Genomic DNA, 26,007 nt, shown 5'->3' on the forward strand with positions numbered 1-26,007 from the left:
GCCAGAGAGAGATGGGGGAGAGAGAGAACACAATAAAAAGCAAACACAATAAACAGTTAACACTGGGCCCTGGCCAGTGTCACTCAGTTGGTCGGGTGTCATCCTGTGCACGGAAAGGTTGCTGGTTGATTCCCAAAGGCATATGTCTGAGTTGTGGGCTTGATTCCCAGTAGGGTGCTTGCAGGAGGCAGCCAATCAATGTTTCTCTCTCTCTCTCCCTTCCTCTCTGTAAAAATCAATTTTAAAAAATCTTAACAAAAAAAAGTTAACAACTGGAGGAAATCTGGATAGGGATACATTGGAATCCTTTGTACTATTCTTGCAACTTATTTGTAAGTTTGAAATTATTTCAAAATAAAAGTAAATCAGAAAAAAAAATCTAAAGACTTGTTCAAGAAAAAGAAACCTTTACTTTGCAAGGCTATTATGAGGATTGTGCTAGGCACAGAGCATTTGCTCCATAGGTGATGCCACTGCCAGCTAGAGAAAAGACGCACTTCTCACAAGAAGTCACAAGGGGGCATCTGAAAACCAAGAAACAAGGTCTAGCACAGGGCTTCAGGGCCTGCAGTGCTGTGGATGGGGATTGTCCACCCTTCCTTACCCAGAATGCACTCCTCAACCCAAAAGAAAGAGCAAGCTTTGTCTGTTGCAAACTGGGGATTAGTCCATTCACAATAGACAAGGCTTTGGAGCACCTGAGAGCTAGCCTCTGCTCCTCCTGTTTGGGTGTGGATTTCACAGCAGCTCTCGAGGGTCACTGCATCCATCACAACCAGGATATCTAGTCTGGAGACCTATGAAGAGGCTCATGAATGTGACAGCAATGGAGGTGAGTGAGTCCTGGAATGGGAACTCGGACACAGTTTTCATGTGATGAACTCAAGCCATATCCTGTTGTTTTTTTAAAAATTCTCAATAGAGGATTGTTCATTGATTTTAGAGCGGGGGGGGGGGGGGGGGGGGGGCGGGGGCATGACGAGGAGAGGCAGGCTACCTCCCATACATGCTCCAACCAGGGATCAAAACTGAAACCTAGCTATGTGCTCTGACCAGAAATTGAACCTCAACACTTCTGGTGTACAAGATGATGCTCTAAGCAACTGAGCCACCTGGCCAGGGCCTCATCCTATTTTCTTTTTTCAAAAATCTCTTTATTGATTTCAGAGAGAGAGAGATAGAACCATCAATGATGAGAGTCGTCATTGATCGGCTGCCTCCTGCACACCCCCTACCAGGGTTAAGCCTACAACCTGGGCATGTGCCCTGACCGGGAATCGAACGGTGATGTCCTGGATCCTAGGTCGATGTTCAACTGCTAAGCCCCGCCCAGCCAGGCCTCATCCTATTTTCTTAATCTGACTTCTTAGAAGTACCCCTCAGACCTCCTGGGAATCAATGTTTCTGAAATCTGGAATATGTCTCTTCGGGTCACCTGACCCTACCACAAATCACTCCTTAAGTGAAATAGCTCTAGTCCTAGAGGTCTCTTGACCACATGCTGAAGTAGAAGAAGCACAGGCCTTGGAGACAGACTGAGCAAGGTCCACATCAAAGCTCTGGTACTTAATTTCCTTATCTGTAAAACAGGAATAATTTCCTTTTTAACAGTGTTGTGAGGATTAAATATATAAATATAGTACCTAGAACAGAGTAGATTACCAATAGATACTCAATGAATTACAGTACTTTATTTTTGCAATTTTATTTAGGCAAAAGCAGCAGGTAGAAAAAAATGGGATTTAAAGTTAAGATAAACTGTGTTCAAGTTCCAGCTCTCCATGACCCCTGACAAATCACTTCATCTCTGAGTCTCACTACTGATATGTCACAAGGTAGCAGTAAAGATTACATGAGAATATACCTTTAAGAACTCTGCAAACCATACTATTCCCCCAGCCAGGAATTATCTTCTTTCCCTAAATAAATTCCAGATCTCAGCCTATATGATCCAGCTCAAATGTTGCATGTTCCAAGAAATTTTTTCTTTAATAATCTCTAAACTGTGAATGAAATGGTATTCATACATTGGAAATTGTTAAAAAAATGAGGAAGGTCTAAATGTACTGAGATGAAAAGAAATGAGATACTAAATGAGAATAAGTCGTAGAATACATACATTAGGATTCCATTTTTATGTTTAGAGTAAAAAGAAGTAACCATGTCATACCCTTGCTTAGCAATTCCTTCATGGTTCTGTACTGCCAAACAAGTGAAGTTCAAGCTCCTTACCTGGCATTCAAGCCCCTTTACTATTCGGGCTCTGCCAACCTTTCCAGCCCTCATCTCCTACAGACCAGCCCGGCCATCCTATGAGCCCTGCGTTCCACCTATGACTAAAGTGCCCTTTACCATCTCTTTCTCTAGATCTTGAACTTCAGCATGCTTCAGAATCATGGAAGGCTTGTTAAAATATTGATTGTGGGCCCTACCCACAGAATTTCTGATGTAGGTCTGAGGTGGGGCTCAAGAATTTCTATTTCTAAGTTCCACAGTGATACTGATCAGCTATTTCAGGGACCACACTTTGATAGCTACTGCCTTTACAATAATATGATTCAACTTCATGACCTGTATGTAGGCTGACAAACCATGTCGGTTTGCCTGGGACTGAAAGTTACATGTAGGAGAAAACCCCTCAGTCCAAGGAAAACTAGGATGGTTAGTTATCCTACCTGTATAAAAATCTTTCCCAGGTTGCTGCTTATGGGATATTTACTGCTAATGTCAACAGTCCTCCTCTATGGCCAGGCCAACAGGAAGCACCTGAGAAAAGAGTTCCAACAGCTTAACTGACTTTTTGCTAGAATAAGAGTATTTAACAAAGTTTTTCTAACTCAGACTCCTCCTAACATATTTTATTTCCTTCAGAAAACAGGCTTTAATCCTCTGGTCCTGTAAACATTTAACACAACAGGTGTGCGATCAAACTGTAAGCAGTCCATAAGCTTGCCTTTTGTTGCTGGGGTGAGTTTATACAAAGAGGATAAACTCCTTGCAGTGAGCACATGTGAGCTTCTTACTCAGTTCAAAGTAAGTCTTGCTATGGAATGATAGTTATACACAGTCAATGCAGCTGACTTTATGTGACTTCTAGAAGATGCCCAGTACACTAAAGAACATGGTCCTTGGGAAGGACGGATGATGTTTCTGCTCATTTTTGATCATGGTCAATCATTTTCATTAACTGGGACTCCTCTTTCCAAGGAATCAGAGGTCAGAGAGCTGATAGCGCCGCACAAGACCATCTCGACAGCATGTGTAGATCTGCTTCTCCCATGTGGCTGCCTAGAACACAAGAGTTCACAATTCAGAGCAAGCCTGGAATTCTTCCATTTCAACAAGACTGAGCCTTGTCATTCACCCCCAGTAGTACAGGGGAGTCTGAGAAGCTTTACTGACACCAAAGACAAGAAGAGCATTACATCCATATGTATTTTAAAAATGGCTGGCCAGGCCTGGCCAGGTGTGGAGCATTGACCTAGGATCCAGGAGATCATGGTTTGATTCCCGGTCAGAGCATATGCAGAGTTGCGGGCTTGATCCCAAGTAGGGGGCATGCAGAAGGCAACTGATCATTGAGGACTCTCTCATCATTGATGTTTCTCTCTCTCTCTCCCTTCCTCTCTCTGAAATCAATAAAGATATATTAAAAAAAAAAAAAGGCTGGCCAGGGTCAAGGGCACTATGAATACAGAAGAAATGCTAATTAGCCAAGCAGAGAGCAAACTCTTGGTGTTGTGCATGCCTTAGTGCAGAGCCTGTACCTGGAGAGGAGATAAGATGGTCCATAATGGCCCTGGGTATTCCCTGAACCTCATAAAACTGTACACAAAGAAGCTCTCAACACGTGTCTTTTTTTCTGAGGAGAATTTCATTGACTTCTCTGAGAAGTCTGAGACCCAAAGAAAGTTAAGAACCACTAAATTAGTGGAAATAGCATGAATTCAGGACTTAGCTGAACCTAAGGTTTGCTAATACATAGCTGCATGACCATGGACAACTTTCTCAGCTCCTCTGGGCCCCAGTTTCCTTATTTGTAAACTGAAAATGATGTGTTGCTTCACAATATAGAACACTATGCAGAAACTTTTAGAAATGAAGTGGATCTATACGCATTTGTCTGGAAAGAGCTCCAAGATGATAAGTAAAAAAGACAAGTAAGTCATAAGGCAATATATATAGGATGATCCCAATTATGTACAAACTAAGATAAAACTCTATTATTTACATAAATACATAAACACAAAAACAGTCTTGAAAGATATGTGCCCAACTGTTAATGCTAGCTACTTCTGGAAAGAAGAGCTGAACTAAAAAAGTCTTAGAGGGGACTTTTAAGTCTGCATAATTCGGCATTGCTTGAATTTTTATAGGCATGTATTAATTGTATAATATTTCAAATCATAAGAAAAACAGGAATAATATCTATACTTTAAGGAATGATAAAATTTAATCAATGAGGTAATACAATGTCTGGTCAATAAATATTATTTACTCTTTTATTTTTCTCTTCCATTCTAACCAAATAAGACAATCAGTCTTGAGCTTTAAACAATAATAATAGCTAATATTTATAGAATATTTTAAATTTACAAAGAACTTTCCTATGCATTATCTCACTATTATCCTCATTTTACATATGAACTGACAGACTGGGGAGGTGAAGTGATTTTTCAAGTTTCTAGATCTAGTAAGTGATGAAGTCACTTTGGACTCAAAATTCTGATTTCTTTCTATCCCATCCCTAAGTATTTTATCACCCCTAATAATCACAAAGTAGCTGTATTCAGTCCCCTCCAAAACTTTAGATCCTAGTGAGAATCACCGAGGCCTGGCCTCCAGTCAGGCCTGTACCTTGTACACAGGGTCACAGTCAGCTCCAGTGAGCTCAATGACATAGTCTAAGTCTTGCTGGACAATGAAACAGCTTCCATCACCTAAAAGGCAGAGAAAAATAAGAAAACTGAAGAGAAAGCTTTATGCAAAGGAGTTTTTAAAAATCTCAATATTTTAGTTTATTTCTTTACATCACTAGCCTAAAGAAGATTGTCCTAAGATTCAGAAAGGCAAACAAGACTCATTACGTAGGTCAAATGTGAGGACCTATAGTGGCTGCCTAGAATGCTGGGCTACAGAGGATTTGAAGGCCAAGTGCCTTCTGTGGGAAGAAGGCTTGTCTTTGATGAGCAATATCTGCCAAGGGTATTTGTCTACATAGTGGGCACTGAGCTAAATGCTGGGGATAATACGATGAATAAGGCACAGTCACTACTGTCAAGGAGCTCGAACTGGAGAGGGACAGAGACAGTTACAATGTAGCGTGATAAACACTATGTGTTAAGTACAATATACCAAACAATTGTGGAGGACCATGACCCTAGCCCAGCTATAGACCAGGCACTTAAACCTATGTTTAACTGAACTGCATGGAACCATCTCTCTCTATCGGCCCCTGGACCCACCTTGGCTAGCAATAAATCCGTCTCTGAATCTCAGCAAGGAGAGAACTGGTGCTCCTGATCTGTGGATGACTTGTACTGGGGCCCTAGGATTCAGAGTCAAAGGGGAAATTTTAGTTTTTTTCTTTAAAAGCAACGCCTGACTATATAATACTAACCACATAACAGCAAACAGGACATAGGTGGATAGAGATTAAATATTCCTATGGCTTCTTTCCTACAAGATAATTAAGTGGTAGATCAAGATAATCCATTCAAAACACCTTGGAGTGAATCTAAACATGTCTCTAAACTTGTCATTGGGCTGAATGGACCTGGTCACCACCAATATCTCCAGTGTTTGGGAGCCCTGACAAGGGTTTAAGATAATAGTGTTAACAATATGTAAATCTTTTTACTTCTAGATAATTAAGACAGTGGTGAAATGTTAAAATTGTTAGGACTCTAAAACTAAACAGAAAGGTGAGTGAGAATCAATTATATATATATATATGTAAGAGTGATTTTATAATAATGATCAGAGATTCCCTATCTGGGGAGGCAAAAACAAGTACAAAAATAATGTAACTTAAATTATGGAAGAAAAGGTATAAGCTAGTCACTCTTTAGCTGTAATTTTTTCACTGCTCTTGGAATAAAGTCCAAACTCCTTAGGCTGGTATGTCTTTTCTACTATATATATATATTTTTTTACTATATCTTTATTGATTTCAGAGAGAGGAAGGGAGAAGGAGAGAGAGAAACATCAATGATGAGAGTCATTGATTGACTGCCTCCTGCACACCCCCGACTGGGGATCGAGCCCGCCACTCGGGCATGTGCCCTGACTGGGAATCGAACCGCGATCTCCTGGATCCTAGATTGATGCTCAACGGCTGAGCTATGCCCAGCCGGGCTGTGAGTCTTTTCTAAGCAAACTCCTGCTTTCCTGTTTGGCACCATTTCTCACTGCCGCCCCGTCTGCAGGGTATATACTTGTCATATTAACTACTCAGAGATCCCTGAAAGTGCCTTAATTTATATGTCTTCATGCTTCTCTATATGCTATTCTGCCCTTTCTTCTTTACTTGGAAACTTCCTACTGGACAAGATGCAATTAAAGCCTCATCTTCTTGGAGAAGCAATCTCGCCTTCTTCCCTCTCCTTGGTGCTTCGTCATATTCCTGTGTATCGCCCTGTCTGACCATTGATCACACTGCATCACAATAGTCTTTTACTTGCCTGGTATTACTATTAGACTCCAAATGCCTCAAAGGCAAAGTCTATATCTTTTCTGTTTTTCAGTGCCCTGCACAAGGCCTGGTACCAACAGAAGCTAGTCAATAAATATCAGTTGAACAAAGGAAGGAAACAGAGGGAGGAAGAAATTGTAGACATTGTTAAATTCTGGGACAGAGAGGTTGTGTGATTTTGTCTGGATAGCTTTAAGATCAGCATAAGCCTGTTTTAGATAGCTTATGATAAAACCTAATAAAGGACCAGAGCTGGCTTATTTGAACTTGAAAATGATCAATCTTAGGCCAACCCAGATCTAATACCATAAAGAAAATCACTGAGCTCGTTAAAATTAAGTTTTACACAATCATTTTAAAGTGAGATATTAGTTCATTCTTTAAGTTTAATTTTCAAAGCAATCACTACAATAGGATAATCATGACAGTATTAATCAAATCACCTTTTAATACAATTCCAAGAATAATAAGAACAATTGGACAATTCACACTGGGAAACCTTTATAAATGGGAAAATATACCCTTAATTCAATAACCACCTATATGCTACCCTAAATCAATGCTAAAGCCAATAAAAATTGCACTCTGTAGAAGGTCTACATCATGCAAATGAATGGTGACTCACCTTGGACTCCTCACATCCAGCTGATAAATGTTTCCATCCTGAGTCCCAGCCAGCAGCAAGAAGCCAGAGAGAAAAGTACAGCAGTTGAAGGCATCTGAGCCAGTAAAGAGGAACACCTGGGAGGGAGCCAGAGACAAAAACGCTGTTAGAGCTAATCTGTTTCCAGGAATAAACAAGCACCAAAAAAAGAAAATTTACTACTTTTAGAGATATTTTCTTTCTCCCCATTTAATATTCTTAATCTAAACTATGCATTTACCAACAGCCAAGGAAGCAGCACTCCGAGGATTTCAGGAACCTGAGGTTGGCTGAAGACTGCAGCAGTTTATATAATACCACAGTCTGAGGCAGCAATTTTCAAACTACTACCCCCCTCAATACACTGACTCATAGGATCCTCAACAGCAAAAATCCTTCTTTTTCCTCTTTTCATTACAACCTTTCACTTGAAAAACACCTGCAATTCACACATTTAAGATTTGCTTCGTGTCACTTCTAACCACCTTTTAAAAGGGAGATACTTTGTAGGAAAAGAAACCAGCTTAAATAAAGTGGCAATTTGAAGAATCACAATTCTCCCTATGTACTTGAAAAAAGAAATTATCAGATTTCTATTTATTCCTTACTGTTAGCTCAAATTGATAATTTCTCACTTGAAGGTTCTAAAAAGTAAAGAAGCAAAGCAAAGCAAAGCAAAACAAAACTCCTTGGTTTCCCTTTGGAAGTAAAAGCTAACATGGAAATTCAGAGTGCAAAGGCAATATAATAAAAAACAGTGACATCCCTGGAACGAACTTTGAAAATGGAAACATCACCAGCACAATGAACTAACAAGATAAAATGAAAATACACAGCCTATGGCCAAACCAAATCATTAAAGTTATCTGGGTGATGAAAGGAGCTGGAAAGAAAATTTAAAAACCTATCCCAGGAAACTCAGGTTTTAATTAAGAACACCGTATGACAAGCAAAACCTCAGAGGATGAAGGAAGACAATTCAACTAATTCTTCTATAAAAGACATTCTGACCATTATCTGATCTAGAGCCCTGAATGCGTGATTTCTTTACTCAGAATTTCTTCATATTACCATAGAAGTAGAAAGAAATCTATACAACCTTATCATTTTATGTATAGCACATGGAGGCCCAGAGGGAAGGGACTTAACAAAGGTCACAAAGTAGTAGAGCATTCAATCCTCATCACATAACCCTATGAGATAAGTCCTGCCAGTTTAATGATGAGGAAGCTGAGGGTCAGAGAGGTTAAGTAACCTGTCCAATGCCATAGCCATTAAGTGGAAAAGCTGGAATTTAAACATTGCCCTACTCCAAATTCCATGCTCTTAATTACTACAATGTACTGCCTCTCACTCATGCAGCTTCTTCAAAAGGTGAATAGAGTGTGCATATAGAAATGTTTCTAAAACAGCTTTCTAAGAATCAGAGTGACCCAGCTTGCCCCAGAGTTCAAAGATCTTAGAGGAACCACTTGCCGGCTGCCTGCTTTGTAGTCCCAAGCACTGAAGCTTCTTATCTTCCCGGGCCAACAGCAGCATCTTCGATTCTGTTCCAACCTCCCGTTCACCTGCATGACAGATGAGCTATGTCAATAACAGGGTGATCAGCTGGCAGTACCCAGAAAGCACAGATATCGATGCCGTTCACTTAATTACTCTGATAGGAGTTCACTCGTTAATTTAAAAAAATATATTTTTATTGATTTTGAGAGAGAGGGAAAGGGATAGGAAGGAAGAGGGAGAAACATCAATTGGCTGCCTCCTGCATGCCCCCTACCAGAGATCTAGCCCATAACCCTGGAATGTGCCCTGACCAGGAATCAAACTGGAAACCTTTCGGTGCACGGGACAATGCCTAACCAACTAAGCCATACTGGCCAGGGCTGATTTCCTCATTAATTTTAAAAAGCATTTATTATGTTCTATATATTGACTGTGGTATTGTTTATATAACTGTACGCCTTTGTCAAAACTCACAGAACTGTACAATTAAAAAGAGAGACTTTTACTTTATGTAAAATATACCTCAATAAATCCAACTTAAATATGTTATTAAGTCCCTTGTAATGTGACAAGATACATACTAGGAGCAGGGGTACAATGTTGAACAAAACAGAGTCTTTGCCCTCAAGGCTCTTACAGTCTGGAGGAAATGAAATTTATTCATTCACTAAGTAGTTATTGAGTGTCTACTATGTGTCAGACACCATTTGGGTGCTGAGGAAATAGTGATGTACAAACAGACAAGGTCCTTACTCTTCAGGATTCTATTGGAACTAGGAAATAGTGGAATAGGTAAACAAGCAGGATACTTTCAGATAGTGATGAGTTCTACAAAGGAAATAAAACAGGAAAATATGACCAAAAGTGAACAGACAGGAGGACTGGGGGAAAGGTAATTTTATTTTATTATTTTTTAAAATATATCTTTAATGATTTCATAAAGAAGAAGGGAGAGGGAGAGAGAAACATCAATGATGAGAGAGTCACTGATCGGCTGCCTCTTGCTTGCCCCTGACTGGGATCGAGCCCACAACCCAGGCATGTGCTCTGATGGGGAATCGAACCTCGATCTCCTGAATCCGAGATCAATGCTCAACCGCTGAGCCATGCCCGGCTGGGCGCAAAAGGTAATTTTAAATTTAAACTTCAACTTTAAAAAGTCTCCATGGAGCCCACTTTTCAACAGAGACCTGAATGGTAAACAGAAGCCAGTCATGTGAAGTTTCAAAAGTACTGGCTGGGAGAGTCCATGTGCTAAAGAACAAACAGAAGGCCTGTGGCTAGAGCACAGTGGTGCTATGATGTGAGGCTAGAGAGGAATGCAGGGGTCAGAAAGTGCAAGGGTTTGTGATGGGCCATGGTAAGGGGTTAAGATTTTAATATGTATATAAAAGAAGGTTACTAGGGAAGAGTAGGGACAAAGAACATGGGATAAATCAATGACTTATGTTTTGTATTTTATTTTTTTATTTTTCAAGTGTAAGCATGGTTGCTTTATTTTGGGTCCTCTTTTCTTGGCTACCTTCTTCTTTTTTTCTTTTTTAATTCTCACTTGAGGATATTTTTTCCATTACTTCTCAGAGAGAGTGGGAGAGAGAGAAAGACAGAAATGTCGATGTGAGAGAGACACATTGACTAGTCGCCTCCCACATGGCCCTGACTGTGGCTAAGTGTGTAACTGAGGTACGTGCCCTTGGCGAGAAACAAACCTAGGAACCTTTAGTCTGCAGGCCAATGCTCTAATCACTAAGCAAAACCAGCTAGGGCTGATTTATGTTTTTTAAATGACCACAATGGTTGCTCTGAGGAGAATGGATTATAGGAGAACAGTACAAGCAACGATGATGATAGATTGGACCAGGATGCTGGCAGGAGGGAAAGTGGGAGAGAGAGAGAAAGGTGGAAAAATGAAATACTTCAAAGGTAGAGATGACAAACTTTGCCGATCTGGGACATGAGGAAAGACAGGGGTGGATTGTGAATGAACCTCAGGCTTTGGGCTTTTGAGCAAATGGAAAGGTGGGGAAAACAGATGTGGGGGGAGGGTAAAACACTCCTTGTTAGACCAGGTAAGACTGAGCTGCCTATCAGACAGCTAAATGGAGTCTAAAAATCAGGTGAGAAGCCTATACTTTAGATATACTTCTGGAAATCACCAGCTTAAACACAATACTTAAACCCATCAATCACCCAGGGAGAAACTGTAGTTAGAGCTGGGGCCCTCCAATACTTAAAGGTAGAATAAAGGAGATTTATACAAGGAGACTGAGAAGCAGCAACCAGTGAGGTAGGAAGAAAAGCAATGTACTGTGGTATCCCAGAAGCCAAGATAGGAGAGTGTCCTGAGAAGAGAAGCTGACTACATTGAACCCAGTAGAGAATTCAGAAAGACAGCACAGAGAAGTAACACTGGATTAGGCAACATGGAGTCACTGGTGACCCCACCCTAGCTCCCATTCTCCCATCCTTCCCTTTCTTGTCTGTTTATCTGGAATCTATCCTTCAAGGTTCAAGTCAACTCCCTTTGTGATGCCTTTCACATCATTACTAACCTAAAACACTCTCTTCTTCCAAGAATCACTGTTATTTTCAGCCAAAATTTTATTGTTCTCTGTTTTATAGGCATAAGTCTCGTCTCATATTAAATTGCAATTACTCAAATGCAGTAACTACGACACAGTTCCTTTGTAGATTCCAAAGCAACAGAAATAGAGTAGCTTTGCAATAAATATTAATCTTATGGTGAAAACAGAAATACCAGCTACAGAGCAGGAAAGGACAAGGAAGAAAAGGAGAAACTAAGGCAAATACTGAAGGGGCCTAAGGAAACAAAGAGCTCACAGATCATTATCAACTTACTGGGCACCTGCTCAGGGGAGCCGAGATTGATGGAGTTGTCAGCAGCACCCACAGCCACTCCATTGATGGAAGAACCACAGTCTGCAATGACTCCCAGGCAGGCTGAGCGCCCACAATCCCAAAGTCGCGCTGTTCCATCTCGAGAACCAGATACCACATTCCTCCCCCGATCAACAATGGCCGTGTCTAGGATACCTGGCAAGAGGAAAAACAAGACCCTAAGATAGAGTAAGTAGTAAAGAAACTGTGAGGGCAGAGAAGCGAGATTTGCATAAATGACCCCAGTTCTTCACAGACATGTACTAGATATATACTACATGAGGGGCATGTTCAAGAGCTAGAAAAACAAATGAAGAGAACAGAGTCCCTGCTTCCCAATGGTTCAAAGATGAGCTGTGAGAAACAGACATGAGAAAAAAAGCTTTGGACTTAATTTTTAGTGGAGTGTTCTAGAGCAGTGGTTTTCAAATTTTTATTTTGGCTTTAAAATCTGTCTTTTACTTTTTTTTTCTTCTCAATATATCTTTATTGATTTCGGAGAGAGGAAGGGAGAGGGAGAGGGAGGGACAGAAACATCAATGATGAGAGAGTCATTGATCGGCCTGCAACCCAGGCATGTGCCCTGACCAGGAATCGAACCCCAATCACCCGGATCCTAGGTCGACACTCAACCGGTGAGCCACACCCGGCCGGGCTAAAATCTGTCTTTTAAACAAAAATTAAGTAGACATCTTGGAGAGTTCCATTTGAAAATCACTGTCTTAAAAAGATCCTGCTATTTCCATTGAGAACTAATTGAAAGGGTTAGTCTCCTCGTCCGAAAAAAAAAGGATGTGATTTCTGGTCCAGCCAAGGTGGAGTAGCACCAATCCTCCCAGGTCCTTCCTCTGACAACTGACATAACACAGACCTGGACATAACACAACAAACAAGCATAGGAAGACCGAAAGATGGAAAGATGGCAGACCACCTAGGGGCCTCAGGGCTTGGAGAGCAATGAGTTCCCTGGATTTCCTTATTGCTTCCCATTTATCCTGGACAGGACACTGCAGAAGCCTCCAATATGGAACCAATTAAAAAACCAGGCACAGTTAAAAAACAAACAAATGAACAAAAACTCCAGAGCAGAAAGGTAATCCAACCTTATGGTGATAGAGGAAGGGCTGGTACTTGTTTTATTAAAACCCATTTACTGATCCTATTAGAGGTGCCCAATAAATACTTGCAGATTGACTAATAAGAGTGCCTGACCAAAGGTCACTTAGCAAATTAGTGATCTTTGGCTTGCTCCCATTCCTTTCAAGATGAGATGACTTCAGATATACAAACCTTGACAAAAACTCCATAGCAACTCAACATAAGGTACAAGTGGGAGGACCCATGCAATTAACCACATGCCTCAACCCTTACTGGAAATTTCATCTTGAAAGATTTTTTTCAGAAAAATATGTTTATGAAAATGCCAAAAATTGAAAAAGTAGCCAATTTAGGGCCTATTTGAGAAAATATGATTAGAGACAACTCAGATGGAACAAATTATCCAATTTAAAGTAAAAACTAAATCTTATTTATTTTAGTCCTCACCTGAGGATATTTTTTCCTTGCTTTTCAGAGTGGAAGGGGGAGAGAGAGAGAAAGATAGATGTGAGAGAGACACTGACTGGTTGACTCCCGCACATGCCTGACCAAGGTCGGGGATCGAGCATGCAACTGAGGTACGGGTCCTTGGCCAGAATCAAACCTGGGACGCTTCAGTCCACAGGCTGATGCTCTAACCACTGAGACCACCCGGCTAGGGCACTAAACCCAACTTAAATAGCTGATTATAGTTGTTGGAAAAATAAAATGTAATACTACTAACAATTATATATCCACTTGATAAAGGCCACTATAAACAAGGTTTTTATAGGTCCTCCTCTCAGAAACGGATCGTGTTTTGCTGCATTTAATGTTTCTTAATTGTATTTTGAGTTAAAGAAAATCAACCTTTCCACTCTATCTCTACAGTACATTCAGCATAAATCTAACTAGAAAATAACCTTGTATCTTTTAAGAATCCTAAGGAGCCCGGCTGGGCGTGGCTCAGCGGTTGAGCATCGACCTAGGATCCAGGAGATCACGGTTCGATTCCTGGTCAGGGCACATGCCCGGGTTGCGAGCTTGGTCCCTGGTGTGGGGCGTGCAGGAGGCAACCAATCAATGACTCTCATCATTGATGTTTCTGTTTCTCTCTCCCTTCCTCTCTCTCTGAAATCAATAAAGATATATTAAAAAAAAAAAAAAAGAATCCTAAGGAATCACCAGTAGGAACATTAGGAAGAGCCTCCAGCTCTTACCAAGCAATCAAAGATCTGTTTATGTCTTTACTGGAAAGTTCCAACTGCTTTTTATTGATTTGTTTTTTAATCGTTACCCGAAGATATTTTTTTCATTGCTTTCCAGAGAAAGCGGGAGAGAGAGAGAAACATTGATGTGAGAGAAACACATTGATTGGCTGCCTCCCACACGCAGGATCCAACTGCTTTTTAAAAATGTTACTGAGTTCCATGGAAGTGATGCAAGCTTTAAAAAAAAATTTCTGAAAAGCATGTACCCATGGCTGGATGCTACAGCTATGCCTAGGAAGCTGTGAGGGGTATTACCTGTATACAAATTCCAAGTAACACTCACCAAAGAACTGCCATCTAGAAAGTTTTCCTTTTCTACCCCCACCCCAGGAATTTCTCACAAACCAAAAGAATGGGACAAACTATATGAATAAAAGCTGAAATCAGATTAACAAACATTCTGTAATCCACTCGAAGCTAAGTGACACACAAGTATTCTTATGGAGAACTTTTACTATCACCTCAGCCAAAGGACTAATAACAATTGTGGAAAACTACCTGTGTAAGGCAGTTAACTCTAGATAGCAATAACGAGACTGAGTAGCAAAAGAATTTCTAATCCTTGGAGAAATAGCAGCTCATTTAAATAGCCAGCTGGCCCAGCTGGTATAACTCAGTGGTTGAGCGCTGACCCATGAATAGATCACGGTTCAATTCCTGGTCAGGGCACATGCCAGGGTTGTGGGCTCAATCCCCAGCAGGGGTCGTGCAGGAGGCAGCCGATCAATGACTCACTCTCATCACTGATGTTTCTATCTCTCTCACACTCTCCCTTCCTCTCTCTGAAATCAATAAAAATATTTAAAAAAATAAAATTTAATAAAAGGCCAGTTGGATTAATTATTTGTATTTTTGTGGAAAACGTGCTCCTGTTGCTATGTTTTTTATGATCTGTCTCTGCAGATCATTAGAGAAATCTTCTGGAAAAAATCACCCTTCATACCTCCTTTGTGACCTTTGAAGGTCACCACGCAGTTAGCATCTTCAGCTGACCAGATCTTCAGCTGGGCATCCATTCCCCCACTCAGAACCACAAGGCCTGATGGGAAAAACCTGCAACAATTCACATCAAACACATGTCCTTCCAATACTCTCTGAAAAAACAAAAGAAAATTCCAGGATAGTTCTCTTGTCCATCCCTTGATGTTCTCTTACCTCCCATATCCTTGGTCGCTTACATGAAATATCTACATGCTATACTCACATGTTGGGTTTTAAAACTAAGGAGGCCCAAAGGATCTCTTTACCAGGTAGTGTTCTAAGAGCTAGGCCCCCTTTCCAGCTTTGGCTACAGACGTGGATTTGAACTCCATGGCTCTCACAGCCATCCCTAAGTCGAGTTCTTCATATAAGAAGCTGAGGAGGTTTGAGGACTCTCTTATCCACTTCTTCTTAAGATCCTCTGTACAGATTGGGAGACTAAGCCATGTAATCAGTGTAACAGCCTAGCTTCTCTCTTAGAAACCAATCACTGAAAGCAGTTCATATCAAGGGACCACCCACTTAGACATTCACTGGCCTGGCTCCTCTACTGTTCCAGCTCCAATTTGTTCTCGCAAATCACCAAGCTTGAGGATGGTTCTCAGATTAACAAATGGAGCAAAGACCAATTGAAGTGCAGTGGTACTATATTTGTAGAGTGAGTCACTCTTCTTTCCATGACCCAGTCTAAGGTTTCTTAGACCACCCTTCATGTATAAGACCCTAAAAGTGTAACCAAAGCCTTTACTCTGAGCTCGCCATTGGAAGCCTGCCAGACTTTCATGCTTCCATCAGCACTAGAAGACACACCAAGGCCTCCTCCACTGGAAATGTCCAGGCATGTTATCTGTTCCAAAGACAAAAAAAACAGTGTTACTAATGATGAAATGCTCCTCTTCCCTTGAAATATCTTACAAACCTCTCCTGTTTCACACTCCTCCAAGACTTATCCCAACACAAAGGATATGTGTTTCATGTAAAGGCTGACTTATCATCACCAATCTCCTAACGAGGCTAGAGCCAACACCTTTTAGTTATCCAAACAAAAAGATATTCATATAATCATCTATAGTCTCCTGCTTTAGCTAAAAAGTTTTCCCTATCACATATCATTTCTATAGTTTCCATCTTTTGCTATTTTATTTTAAAATTAAGATACCTCTCCTAATTCTTAGGAACCCACTTACAAAAAGATAGTCTTCCAAGATGCACCAAAAGGATTCAAGGAAAAGCAAAGATGCTTCCAATTTACTACTTCACATTTCCTCCGTAAAACCCTAATTTTGTGTATGTGTGTGTTTCAGAATAAGTAAGAGAATTCCCAGATTTACTTATATGGTTTCAACATGAGCAATCACTTCTTGAAAAAGCCATGATCAGAATGCCAAGTCTCTTTCACATACATTCGTAAATACATACCCTTTTTATTAAAAAACACCCAGTTGCAAATATTTCAGAAACGTAAGACTGAGACATATAATCCTAGATATATTACCAGCAACAATGATCCCCATATGACCTAAGTTATTAAGGAAAAAGTAGAGACTTTGGCATTAATTATCCAACCTTCCATTTTACTTTGCTCTTTGCCAGTTAAGCCATAATGAATAGGGTTAGCAACAACTAAAAGGATATGTCAGCTCTAACACTTTCTAAGACATTTTTTGTAATCCTCACCTGAGGATATTTTTTCCATTGCTTTTCAGAGAGAGTGGAAGGGGAGAGAGAGAGAAAAAAAACATAGATGTGAGAGAGACACATCCATTGGTTGCCTCCCGCAGGTGCCTCAACCTGGCCAGGGATTGAGCCTGCAATCGAGGTGCATGCCTTTGACCAGAATCGAACGCAAGACCCTTCTATCCCCAGGCCAGCAGTTTAACCACTGAGCCAAACCAGCTACAGCAAAACTTTTTCTCCTTCATTTTGGTATCTCCGAATAGAGGAACTGTCAACTTCATTGTGGAATGTTTAATTTTAGGGATTATGACAATTAACATTTATATCACGTTTTATCATTTATAAAACACTTTCACATACATTACATAGAGCAGGATAGAAATCAAGGTCAGAATCTAAAGCTAAAGATCCATTCCTTAGTCACAGCAAAAGGACAGATCAATGGGACGATGCTAAATATTGGATAAAGATGACAATTCAAGCTAGTGAGATAAAGGATGAATTACTTTATAGTGCTGTCACATGCTAATTATTTCAAAAAGAATTAAGTTAGATCCCTACTTCAAACCAAATAACAAAAATAAAGTTTCATATGTGAAAAATGAAACATAAAACTTCAAAGAAAATACTGTACTTAACATTTTAATTAACAAATGCTTATATTGACACTCGTATGTCATTCAGTGTAACATTTAATTAATTAACATAATTTCAAAAACAATATAACTGGCAATGTAACTGACCTTTGGTAAGCATTCAACTTACCCAGTAGTGTCAGAAGTATGCGGATCTCGAAGTTTTACAGAGGAAATGCAGAGCAAAGCTGACTGGATAGATCAGTTAAGTGGTAGTCAGTCAGAACATACCAAAAGCCTTATAATTTGCATTCCCTGTGACTTAGCAACTCTACTTTTACAAGTTTATTCCAATTTCTTCCCATCTTGGTGAGGAAAGGGTTAGCTATATCATCAAAATAGGAATTCATGAACTCGAAATACCTGAATGTCCAGTAATGTAAGATTAGAAAAACAAATTATAGTAAAATCATACAATGGAATACTATGCAGCTCTTAAAAGAATAGGAAGAAAGATGGCATAGAATGATGCATGTAATATATTATTAAAGAATAAAAAGCAAGTTACAAAATAGTAGGTACTGTAAAGACGTATTATGGTAAAATGTTTAAAGAAAAAAGATTAGGAGGATCAAGTAAAATAATGATACATAAAGCTTAGCATGATGTCAGCACATAGTAAGCAATCAATAAATGTTAGCTATTATTATTATGATTTTCTTAATAAAGGCTATATAACAAAACTTCACAGTAGTTCTCTTTAAGTTATAGAAAAATGAGTGATTCAATTTGTTTTATATTTCCTAAATTTTCATCCCTAAATATACATGTGTTTTGCAATAAGGGAAAAAAAATAGCTATTTTAAAAAAATGTACCTAGCCCTGGCCAGTGTGGCTCAGTTGGTTGGGTTTCATCCCATGCACTGAAAAGTTGCTGGTTCAATTCCCGGTCAGGGCATATGCCCAGTTGTGGACTCAATCCATGTTGGGGGGCATGTAGGAGGCAGCGGGTCAATGTTCCACTCTCACATCGATGCTTCTGTTTCACTCTCTCTCTCTCTCTCCCTGTCTCCTTTCCTCTCTCTCTCAAAATCAATTTTAAAAAGTACCTATCATAAAATAAGAAGTGGAAAGCTTTAACATAACCAGTTTATTCACCTATTTCTCACTTCTGCTTTCAAAAGCTCACAGTAGTGGAAAGGACTTTATCACAAAGACCTTTGAAAATTATTCCTCAATAAACTGTACCTGGAATTTTGAGAAAATATCCCTGTCCTATAGGCAAAGGACAAAAATATGAGCAGTGGCAAATTATGCAAATACAAGCTACTACCACCATCACCCAAAAGTGAGTAAGTAGCTCTGCTAAAACATATAAGAAAATTTCATTTCAAAATTCCTTTCTCTAAGATTACCAGTGAGTGGATTTGTACACAAATTCTATGTGTTCCCAAGTACCAGTTTTGCCAAACAGTATCATACTCCATTATCAGCTGTTATCTTATAATCAAAGTAAATGAAAGAAACATTAATTATGAATGTTTACAGCATGAGACAAGCAGATAAAATGTAAAATTAATTAATGATATTACATTTCTCCTCATTTTATCAAAATACTTACACTCTTTGCATGAATTCTGGAAAAAGTAGTGTATGGTGCCAAAAACTTCGAAGATGTATTTTCCTTTGGACATGAAATATGAATGCTTTTCTAAACAGAGAGAGAAAGATGAAACACATCAGTAAAACTACTCCAGTGGAATTAAAGCCTCATAAAGAAAACATTAGGACAACAGGAAATTCTCATCTTTTAAGTGTATCCTCTCTAATCCTCCTTCCCTAGTCCACAAAGCTATCACTCCCTTATAGATGAGCAGTCCTTTCACTGCAGGAGCTACGTAATTGGTATCACTGGGATACCAATATCTTTTTATGTTAAACTGCCCCAAAGAAGGCAAACCAACAATAAGATACAACTGACAAACATGAGAACATTAATTTCTAGAAGAAAATGTAATACCAGCACTCTTAATTAGCAGCGGGGCAAGGAACAGGATTAAGAGATGTGAGAAAACAGCAGCAGCCCTCAAACCTAAAGAACTAGGCTAAAAGTAAACTTGCTCCCTATAAGAACTTTTAGAAAAAATGTTAGACTACTGACATCTACAGTTATCAGAGAAAACCGGTAAATTATGGTACACTCTTACAATGTGGAGGCCCTGGTCAGGCTTGCAGTGCCCATACCCCCTAGGACTTAAACTGGCTGTACATGTTTGTAGACTGGTCATCATCACATCCACAGCTGTATTATGATTCCCCATGTGTTTTGCCTAGTCATTATCATATCTTTCAGCTCCTGTAGCAAGATAACACTAGTGACAGAATAAAAAATTATACCTAGAACCAGATGTTAGATTCAGGTGACATGACTTGCTAAAGGCAGCCTCTGTAACCATTACAAGTAAATATGTTGGTATTTCAAGGTAGCATGTGTAGAAATATAAAAGGCTTAGCAAACCCTTCCTCCAGGATTTGATATGACAATTCTTCACTCTAAGCAGAAGGATACCAGCACCATCATCTCAGTGCATACCTCCTATAGAGAGCTGAGGAGCTGCACTCACCAAATGGCCCCTAACCTGTTATCTCTTCCATAGCAGTACTTCAAAGTTTCTGGAAATTCTGCTGGATAATGAAAATGTCTTCAATAATCAAGATTTTCTGAACCTCTTAATAAGGCCAATCTATGTACAACAAGCACAGTCCTCACAGTTCATTAGAAAGAACAGTTTCAAAGTTATAATATTCTTATCACTGAAAATCAATATGCTATTATTATAGTCTTCTACTTCTTTAAAAAGACAATTAGAATATCTATACAAACAGTACTTTCTTAGCCAGCATATCTATGCCTGGCTGCCTGCAGGCCTTTCATTAAATGAGTTTTTGCTTCTAACCACATGACAAAGCCCATATAGCTGCCAGAGAGCTGACCTGGATTTGGAATTGTCTGCTGTACCCAAAACTAAAGCATCAGCTAAACTTATCTCCTGGCTAAATATTCATACCAATCAAGGATGCACGGGGCTCTGAGAGCTTAGTGTTAAGGCCTCTATCAGCATTGGTTAGCTCTCAGAAGAGTTCATTCTTTGGGGCTAATTATGTAAAAGGTTTCAAAAATCAGTGGTTTTCTCCTGCTTACCAATCCTGCAAATCAACCTTTAACCCATAAACAGACTATGAAGGAAGAGAAATGTTGAACTACCTTCCAATGTCAGCAGTAGAGAGTCATGCTGTTAATGAAAATAATTTAAAGAAAAGCTGCAGGAGGTATCAAGACAGACAGAATTTAGGGGTGGGAGGGTTGGAGTGGGGAGTGTGAGTGTTCCACACTAAGGTAAAATTCAAAGTCAAACTTTTTATCTTCTGGGGTTAAGTTTTTAAGCATATAGAGAGTTCTATTTAAAAGAAAAATGCAGCAACATCAAATAGTAAAGTGACTCATGGCAGTTAGGAAACAAATGAATGCTCAACCATAAGCACTTACTGTCTGACCCAGCAGGTACACAGCAGAAATTAGCAATGATGCTGGAAGATAAGAATTGTATCAGGGCCTGAGTATAAAGGGAAGAAAGGAGGTCAGCACCTAGGCTGTGGATGGATACCAGTGAAACACTTGGGAAAAATGTAGGCTTGCAAGGTGGTGGTACACTTGAAGTTAATAGAATTGGGTTTCGATTCTGACATACAATCTAACTAGCTTTGAGTATCAGGGGGTTAATGAACCTTTCTGAGCCTGTTTGTTTATCTGCAAAATGGAAATGTAAAATGCTAATCCCAAAAGACTATTATGATGACAGTAACTCATTTTTGTAATATTCTAAAGTTTCACTCATATGCAGTCTCACTCCCCACTAACCAGCTATGAGATAGAATATTATCTCCTTTTTATAAATGAGGAAACTGAGGCTCAGAGAACTAATTTATTTGCCCAAAATCATATATTTTTCTTTCTCTTTTTTATTGAATTTATTGGTGTGACATTAGTTAATAAAATTATATAGGTTTCAGGTATACAATTCTATAATACATCGTCGTATATTGTATTGTGTGTTCACCAGCTCAAGTCAAGTCTCATTCTGTCACTGTTTATTCCCCCACCTTTACACTCTTCTACATCCCTCCACTCCCCTTCCCTCTAGTAATCACCATACTGTTGTCTGTCTATGAGTTTGTCCAAAATCATATTGCAAGTGTCAGAGTTAATTATGAGTTAGATTCAGATCTACACTTTCTACAACTCCATAACTGTTAATGAAAAACAAATATAAGATATATAATAACATGTAGCCTGTCACCTTGCACAGAGGGTAATGAATGAACATGTGTTAAATATCTTATGTAAAAAAACAAAGCATTTTCTATTCTTGTCAGTATACCAGAAATATTTTACAACTAAAAAAGTTTAATTACATAAAAAAAGAAAGGCTAGTTTACCCTTTGGAAATTATTTCACCAGAGCACACTGACCACAGCCATCAGAATGAGTAAAGAAAATTATATCATGGGTTCTGCAACACTGAGTTTGGCCATCTACTCACCTGAAAGGCCAATGAGAGAAACTATTAAGTACTTGGTTATGGCCTAGGTATTCACCAAGGCCTAGCCAGACATATCATAATGCTAGGCTGTATAATTTGGTAGGTACTAGCCACATAAGGTTACTGAGCACTTAAAATGTGGTCAATGCAAATGAGGAATTGAATTTTTAATTTTATTTAAAGTTTAATTTAAAAAGTGATACTTGATTCCATTATGAGAAAAAATTTTAAATATGTGAATCCATGTTTTCAACTATAAATTTCATAAAACCTAAATACATACCAAGTATTTCTAATAAAAAATTAGAGTCTGAATTGAGATGTCCTGTAAGTGTAAAACATACATAGGATCTCAAAGACTTAATAAGAAAAAAGAAATGTAAACTATCTCATTAATAATTTTATTAATTACAGGTAGAAATAATATTTTAGATACATTGGGCTAAAAAGCATAAATAAATATATATATTTTCAACCACAACCCAAAGGGAACCTTTAAGGGATATAAATTGAGGATGCTGAACTTCCAGAAAATATTTTCAATATGCATGATAGATGTTAAATAAAATACATTATTAAAATGAATTTCACTTGTTTCTTTTGTGGCTACTAGAAAATTTAAAATTATATATGTGGCTACATTACTTATCTTTGGAAAGTAATGCTATAGGGGAAGAGGAAGTTTGACTGCATCTAAAAGTATTTGTAACTACAAAAGAAAAACTTTGACATTCAAAGGCAGTAAAAACTGTGATTACTGTACAAATGACATAGAGATGACACTGATACACAGATAATAGTATAAATATTTAAAGTAGATATATAGGTACTAGTATATATATGGACACAGTGCCATCTAGAAGACAGAAAAACCTACCTTGTTTATTTCATTCACGATAAATCCTTCCGAAGCTGTAATCTCTGGGATGCCATCAAGGCCAATTCCTTGACAAGTTAGGCTGCCATACAAAGTTGGTTTCCCTATATAGCACAAAAGAAGCATGTCTCAAAAAGTAATAAGAATTTAACATTTTACTCCTTGAAGACCCAATTCGGGCATCTGTATAAATGGCAGAAAATTGGTTCATGAAAGAAAACGGGTACTGGTGTTAAAAATGAGGAGCAGTGGAAAGAATACTACCTAAGCAAACCTAATTCGGGAGGAAATATACTCAAGGACTAAAAACTAGGGACAAAGATTTAGAGACACAATGTATTTGTAAAGAAAGCTACTAAAGTGATATGAACCTCAGTTTTACCAGCTATGAAAAGGCATTTTTCCAGGATGAAAGCTGAAGATCAACATGAATATATGCATTTATCCACAGTATATATATATATATATAATACATAATAAAGAGCTAAGCTTCATTAATCTGAAAGTGTACTTAAGTAGAACACTGCTTTTGCAGTGATATGGGTTAAATAAGATATTATCCTACACATAAACATATGCAGATGGTAGAATGGAGTTAAAAACATTCTCTTCTAGTTCCCTTCCGCACCTAGTATATATACTTCTGTAACAGCCCATAACATGTTGTTTACCTTTCTGACCTCCCATTAGACTGTGAAGTCCTAGAGTTCAGAAACTAGTAGGTTGCTATAAATTATTCAGCAAATAACTATTGATAACAAACTGAAGTTCAAGGAGTAAGAGGAAAGTAGAAACCATCATAGATTCACAGAGTGCGGGCGCTTCCTACAGAGGGTGGAACCCTGAAAGAAAGATAGGACTAGATAGAAGATAAGGGAAAGGAAACTCTAAGTCAGGGAGGGGGCATGTCAAGAACAAAGGAAAGTCAGAAAGAACAAGGAGAAAGGAGGCATCAATTAATATACCAGTTTGGCTACAACAGTTATGGAAAAGGTACTTGAAGGACATTAATGGAGGAACTCACAATCTAGGGTAGAAGTTTGGACTCGAGAAGATGCAGTGAAGAAGCTTTTGTCAAGAAAGTGGCATGAAATGCTAGTTCAGAAATATGCCACAAAAATAGGAATGAGGAATTCTGTTTTTTGTCCCACTCCATGAGTACTGTGCAAGGAATCTGGTCCAGGAGAAAGTAGGAAGCTTTCTTCTAGTGGGTAGCTTTCTCCTTCTCTAAAGGGAATGCGTATGGATTTAAGGACATTACCTGGAGGGTGACAGCTCAGCCAGGCCTCCCCTTCATCCTTCCTATGAAGAGAGACAAAGGCTAATTAGGCTCACAACATTGATGCCACTGATGCAACGGGAGAAAGAAGATCATATAATTTCCAGTTTGGCTGTAGTACACAGACATGGTCTAGCCTAACATCTCACCTAGGCATAGATTATTCTAAGACAAACACTATCTGTTGAAGAAATATTTGTGGATTAAGTGTTTAATGCATATATCTGTTGGTTAAAAAAATTCACCAATGAATTCATCAATACGGAGTTCACTATGCATTAATAGCTGCACAGCTTTGAAAAATCAAGAATATATTTAGCCCAGCCCGGAATGGCTCAGCGGTTGAGCGTCGGCCTAGGATCCAGGTGATCAGGGTTTGATTCCTGGTCAGGGCACATGCCCGGGTTGTGGGCTGCAGCTGATCAATGAATCTCTCATCATTGATGTTTCTATCTCTATCTCTCTCTCTCCCTCTCCTTTCTTCTCTCTCAAATCAATAAAGATATGTTAAAAAACAAACAAACAATATATTTAGATATTTGGGGAATTATTGTAAGCCAGGCCCTATGCTAGACACTTTGCATATAGCATCATTAATCTTCACAGCTTAACAAGTTATCTTTTATTATTTCCATGATAAAGATAAAAAAACTGAAGCTCTCAAAGAAGTTACTTGCCCAAGGTCACCTACCTATGAAGCAGGAATTGAAGCCTGCGACTAGTATGCAAGGTCTGTGTTCTACCACCTTAGAGGCATTTCTCAAACTCAATACAATAATTCAAATTGTTATCTCATCTTAGTCTATAGTGGAAAGGGCCTAGGCTTTTAGGTTGCCAGCAACTCTCTATCACTTATTTGCTGCGCAATCTTGGGCAAGTCACTTACTCTGAATCTGATACTGCATTCTCTAGTAGGCACCTGGTGGCTGTCAATAAATGTTAGTGTTCTTCCTTTATTATGTATCACACATTCTGTGTTGTAGTGAGTAATGTGTTATTTTAGCCCACTTAGTAAGGTGTTAAGTTTCTTATTCATCTTCACCACTGTTTCAATTTAAAATATCCTTATTAGTAACAACAGTTGCCGCCCATGGCACTGCTATACTCATCCTGGTGCTAGAGAAATGAATATATGTTAAAAAAATGGTTTGATGTGCATTCCCAATTAAACTATCAGCGTGAGGGCAGGAACCACCCCTTCAGTTTAGAGTACACATCTGAACTGCATCTGAACAGCACCGAGCATCTATCTAGGTCGGATTCTGGACATGGTAGGAGTCACATGGTTTACTGAATATAATGGTTCAACATGACAAACACACTTTAAGACAATGCGGTGGTGGTGAGTACTGGGACTTTTGCAAACAGCTGACGACCAATAACTATCTGTTAAATAGCTGTAACTACTCGGCCTCCTGCTTCCCAGTTTTCAGGTCTTTCTCCAACTCTTTAATCTTTGTTCTGATGCTGGGATCACACAGCGCTTATGTGTTCCCTTAGCCTCAGGATAGCTCTTCTGAGAATGAAAAACAACGACCATGCGGGTTTGAGATTTCTTTTTCTAGAGTTAGTGCTCCCTCAACAATTGATGAGGTAACTCCTATGGATATCCTGGATCGGGCATGGCTCTCAACCAAAAGGCAACATCCACTACCCGCCTCCTCTGTCCCGGTTCTATGACTGGATTCACCTGAGAGAATGGGCCCAGTCGCTCTGAATTCTCAAAGGCGCCGCCATCTTGACCCCCGCCTCCACCAGCCCGCCTCTTCCGCTCTTTCCCGGAAGTGGCTCCCCCTCAAGGGCTGCGGCGAGTACGGAGGGCGGGACCTACACCTAGAGGCCACCAATGAACACGCGCGATAGGTCCCTTCCTCTTCGTCCCTCCTCCCCCTTTCCGTGCGCGCGTTCCTCAGGGCTGCTGGTTACTGGCG

General features: G+C 39.3%; 1 protein-coding gene across 1 annotated transcript; it reads right to left on the reverse strand.

Annotated features, from left to right (window-relative positions):
* Positions 1 to 1,671: 1,671 nt before the first annotated feature.
* Positions 1,672 to 25,828, reverse strand: PAAF1 (proteasomal ATPase associated factor 1). Its single transcript, XM_016208470.2, has 12 exons — positions 25,767 to 25,828; positions 24,059 to 24,099; positions 22,798 to 22,901; positions 18,941 to 19,030; positions 15,816 to 15,914; positions 15,030 to 15,180; positions 11,700 to 11,894; positions 8,814 to 8,905; positions 7,320 to 7,435; positions 5,466 to 5,548; positions 4,858 to 4,940; positions 1,672 to 3,288 (listed from the first exon to the last, which is right to left on the reverse strand). The coding sequence occupies exons 1-12, from the start codon at positions 25,811 to 25,813 to the stop codon at positions 3,211 to 3,213; spliced, it is 1,179 nt and encodes a 392-aa protein (XP_016063956.2). The 5' UTR covers positions 25,814 to 25,828; the 3' UTR covers positions 1,672 to 3,210.
* Positions 25,829 to 26,007: the final 179 nt, after the last annotated feature.

This window comes from Miniopterus natalensis, chromosome 11 (genome assembly GCF_054644295.1).
Source record: "Miniopterus natalensis isolate mMinNat1 chromosome 11, mMinNat1.hap1, whole genome shotgun sequence".
Lineage (NCBI taxonomy): Eukaryota > Metazoa > Chordata > Mammalia > Chiroptera > Miniopteridae > Miniopterus > Miniopterus natalensis.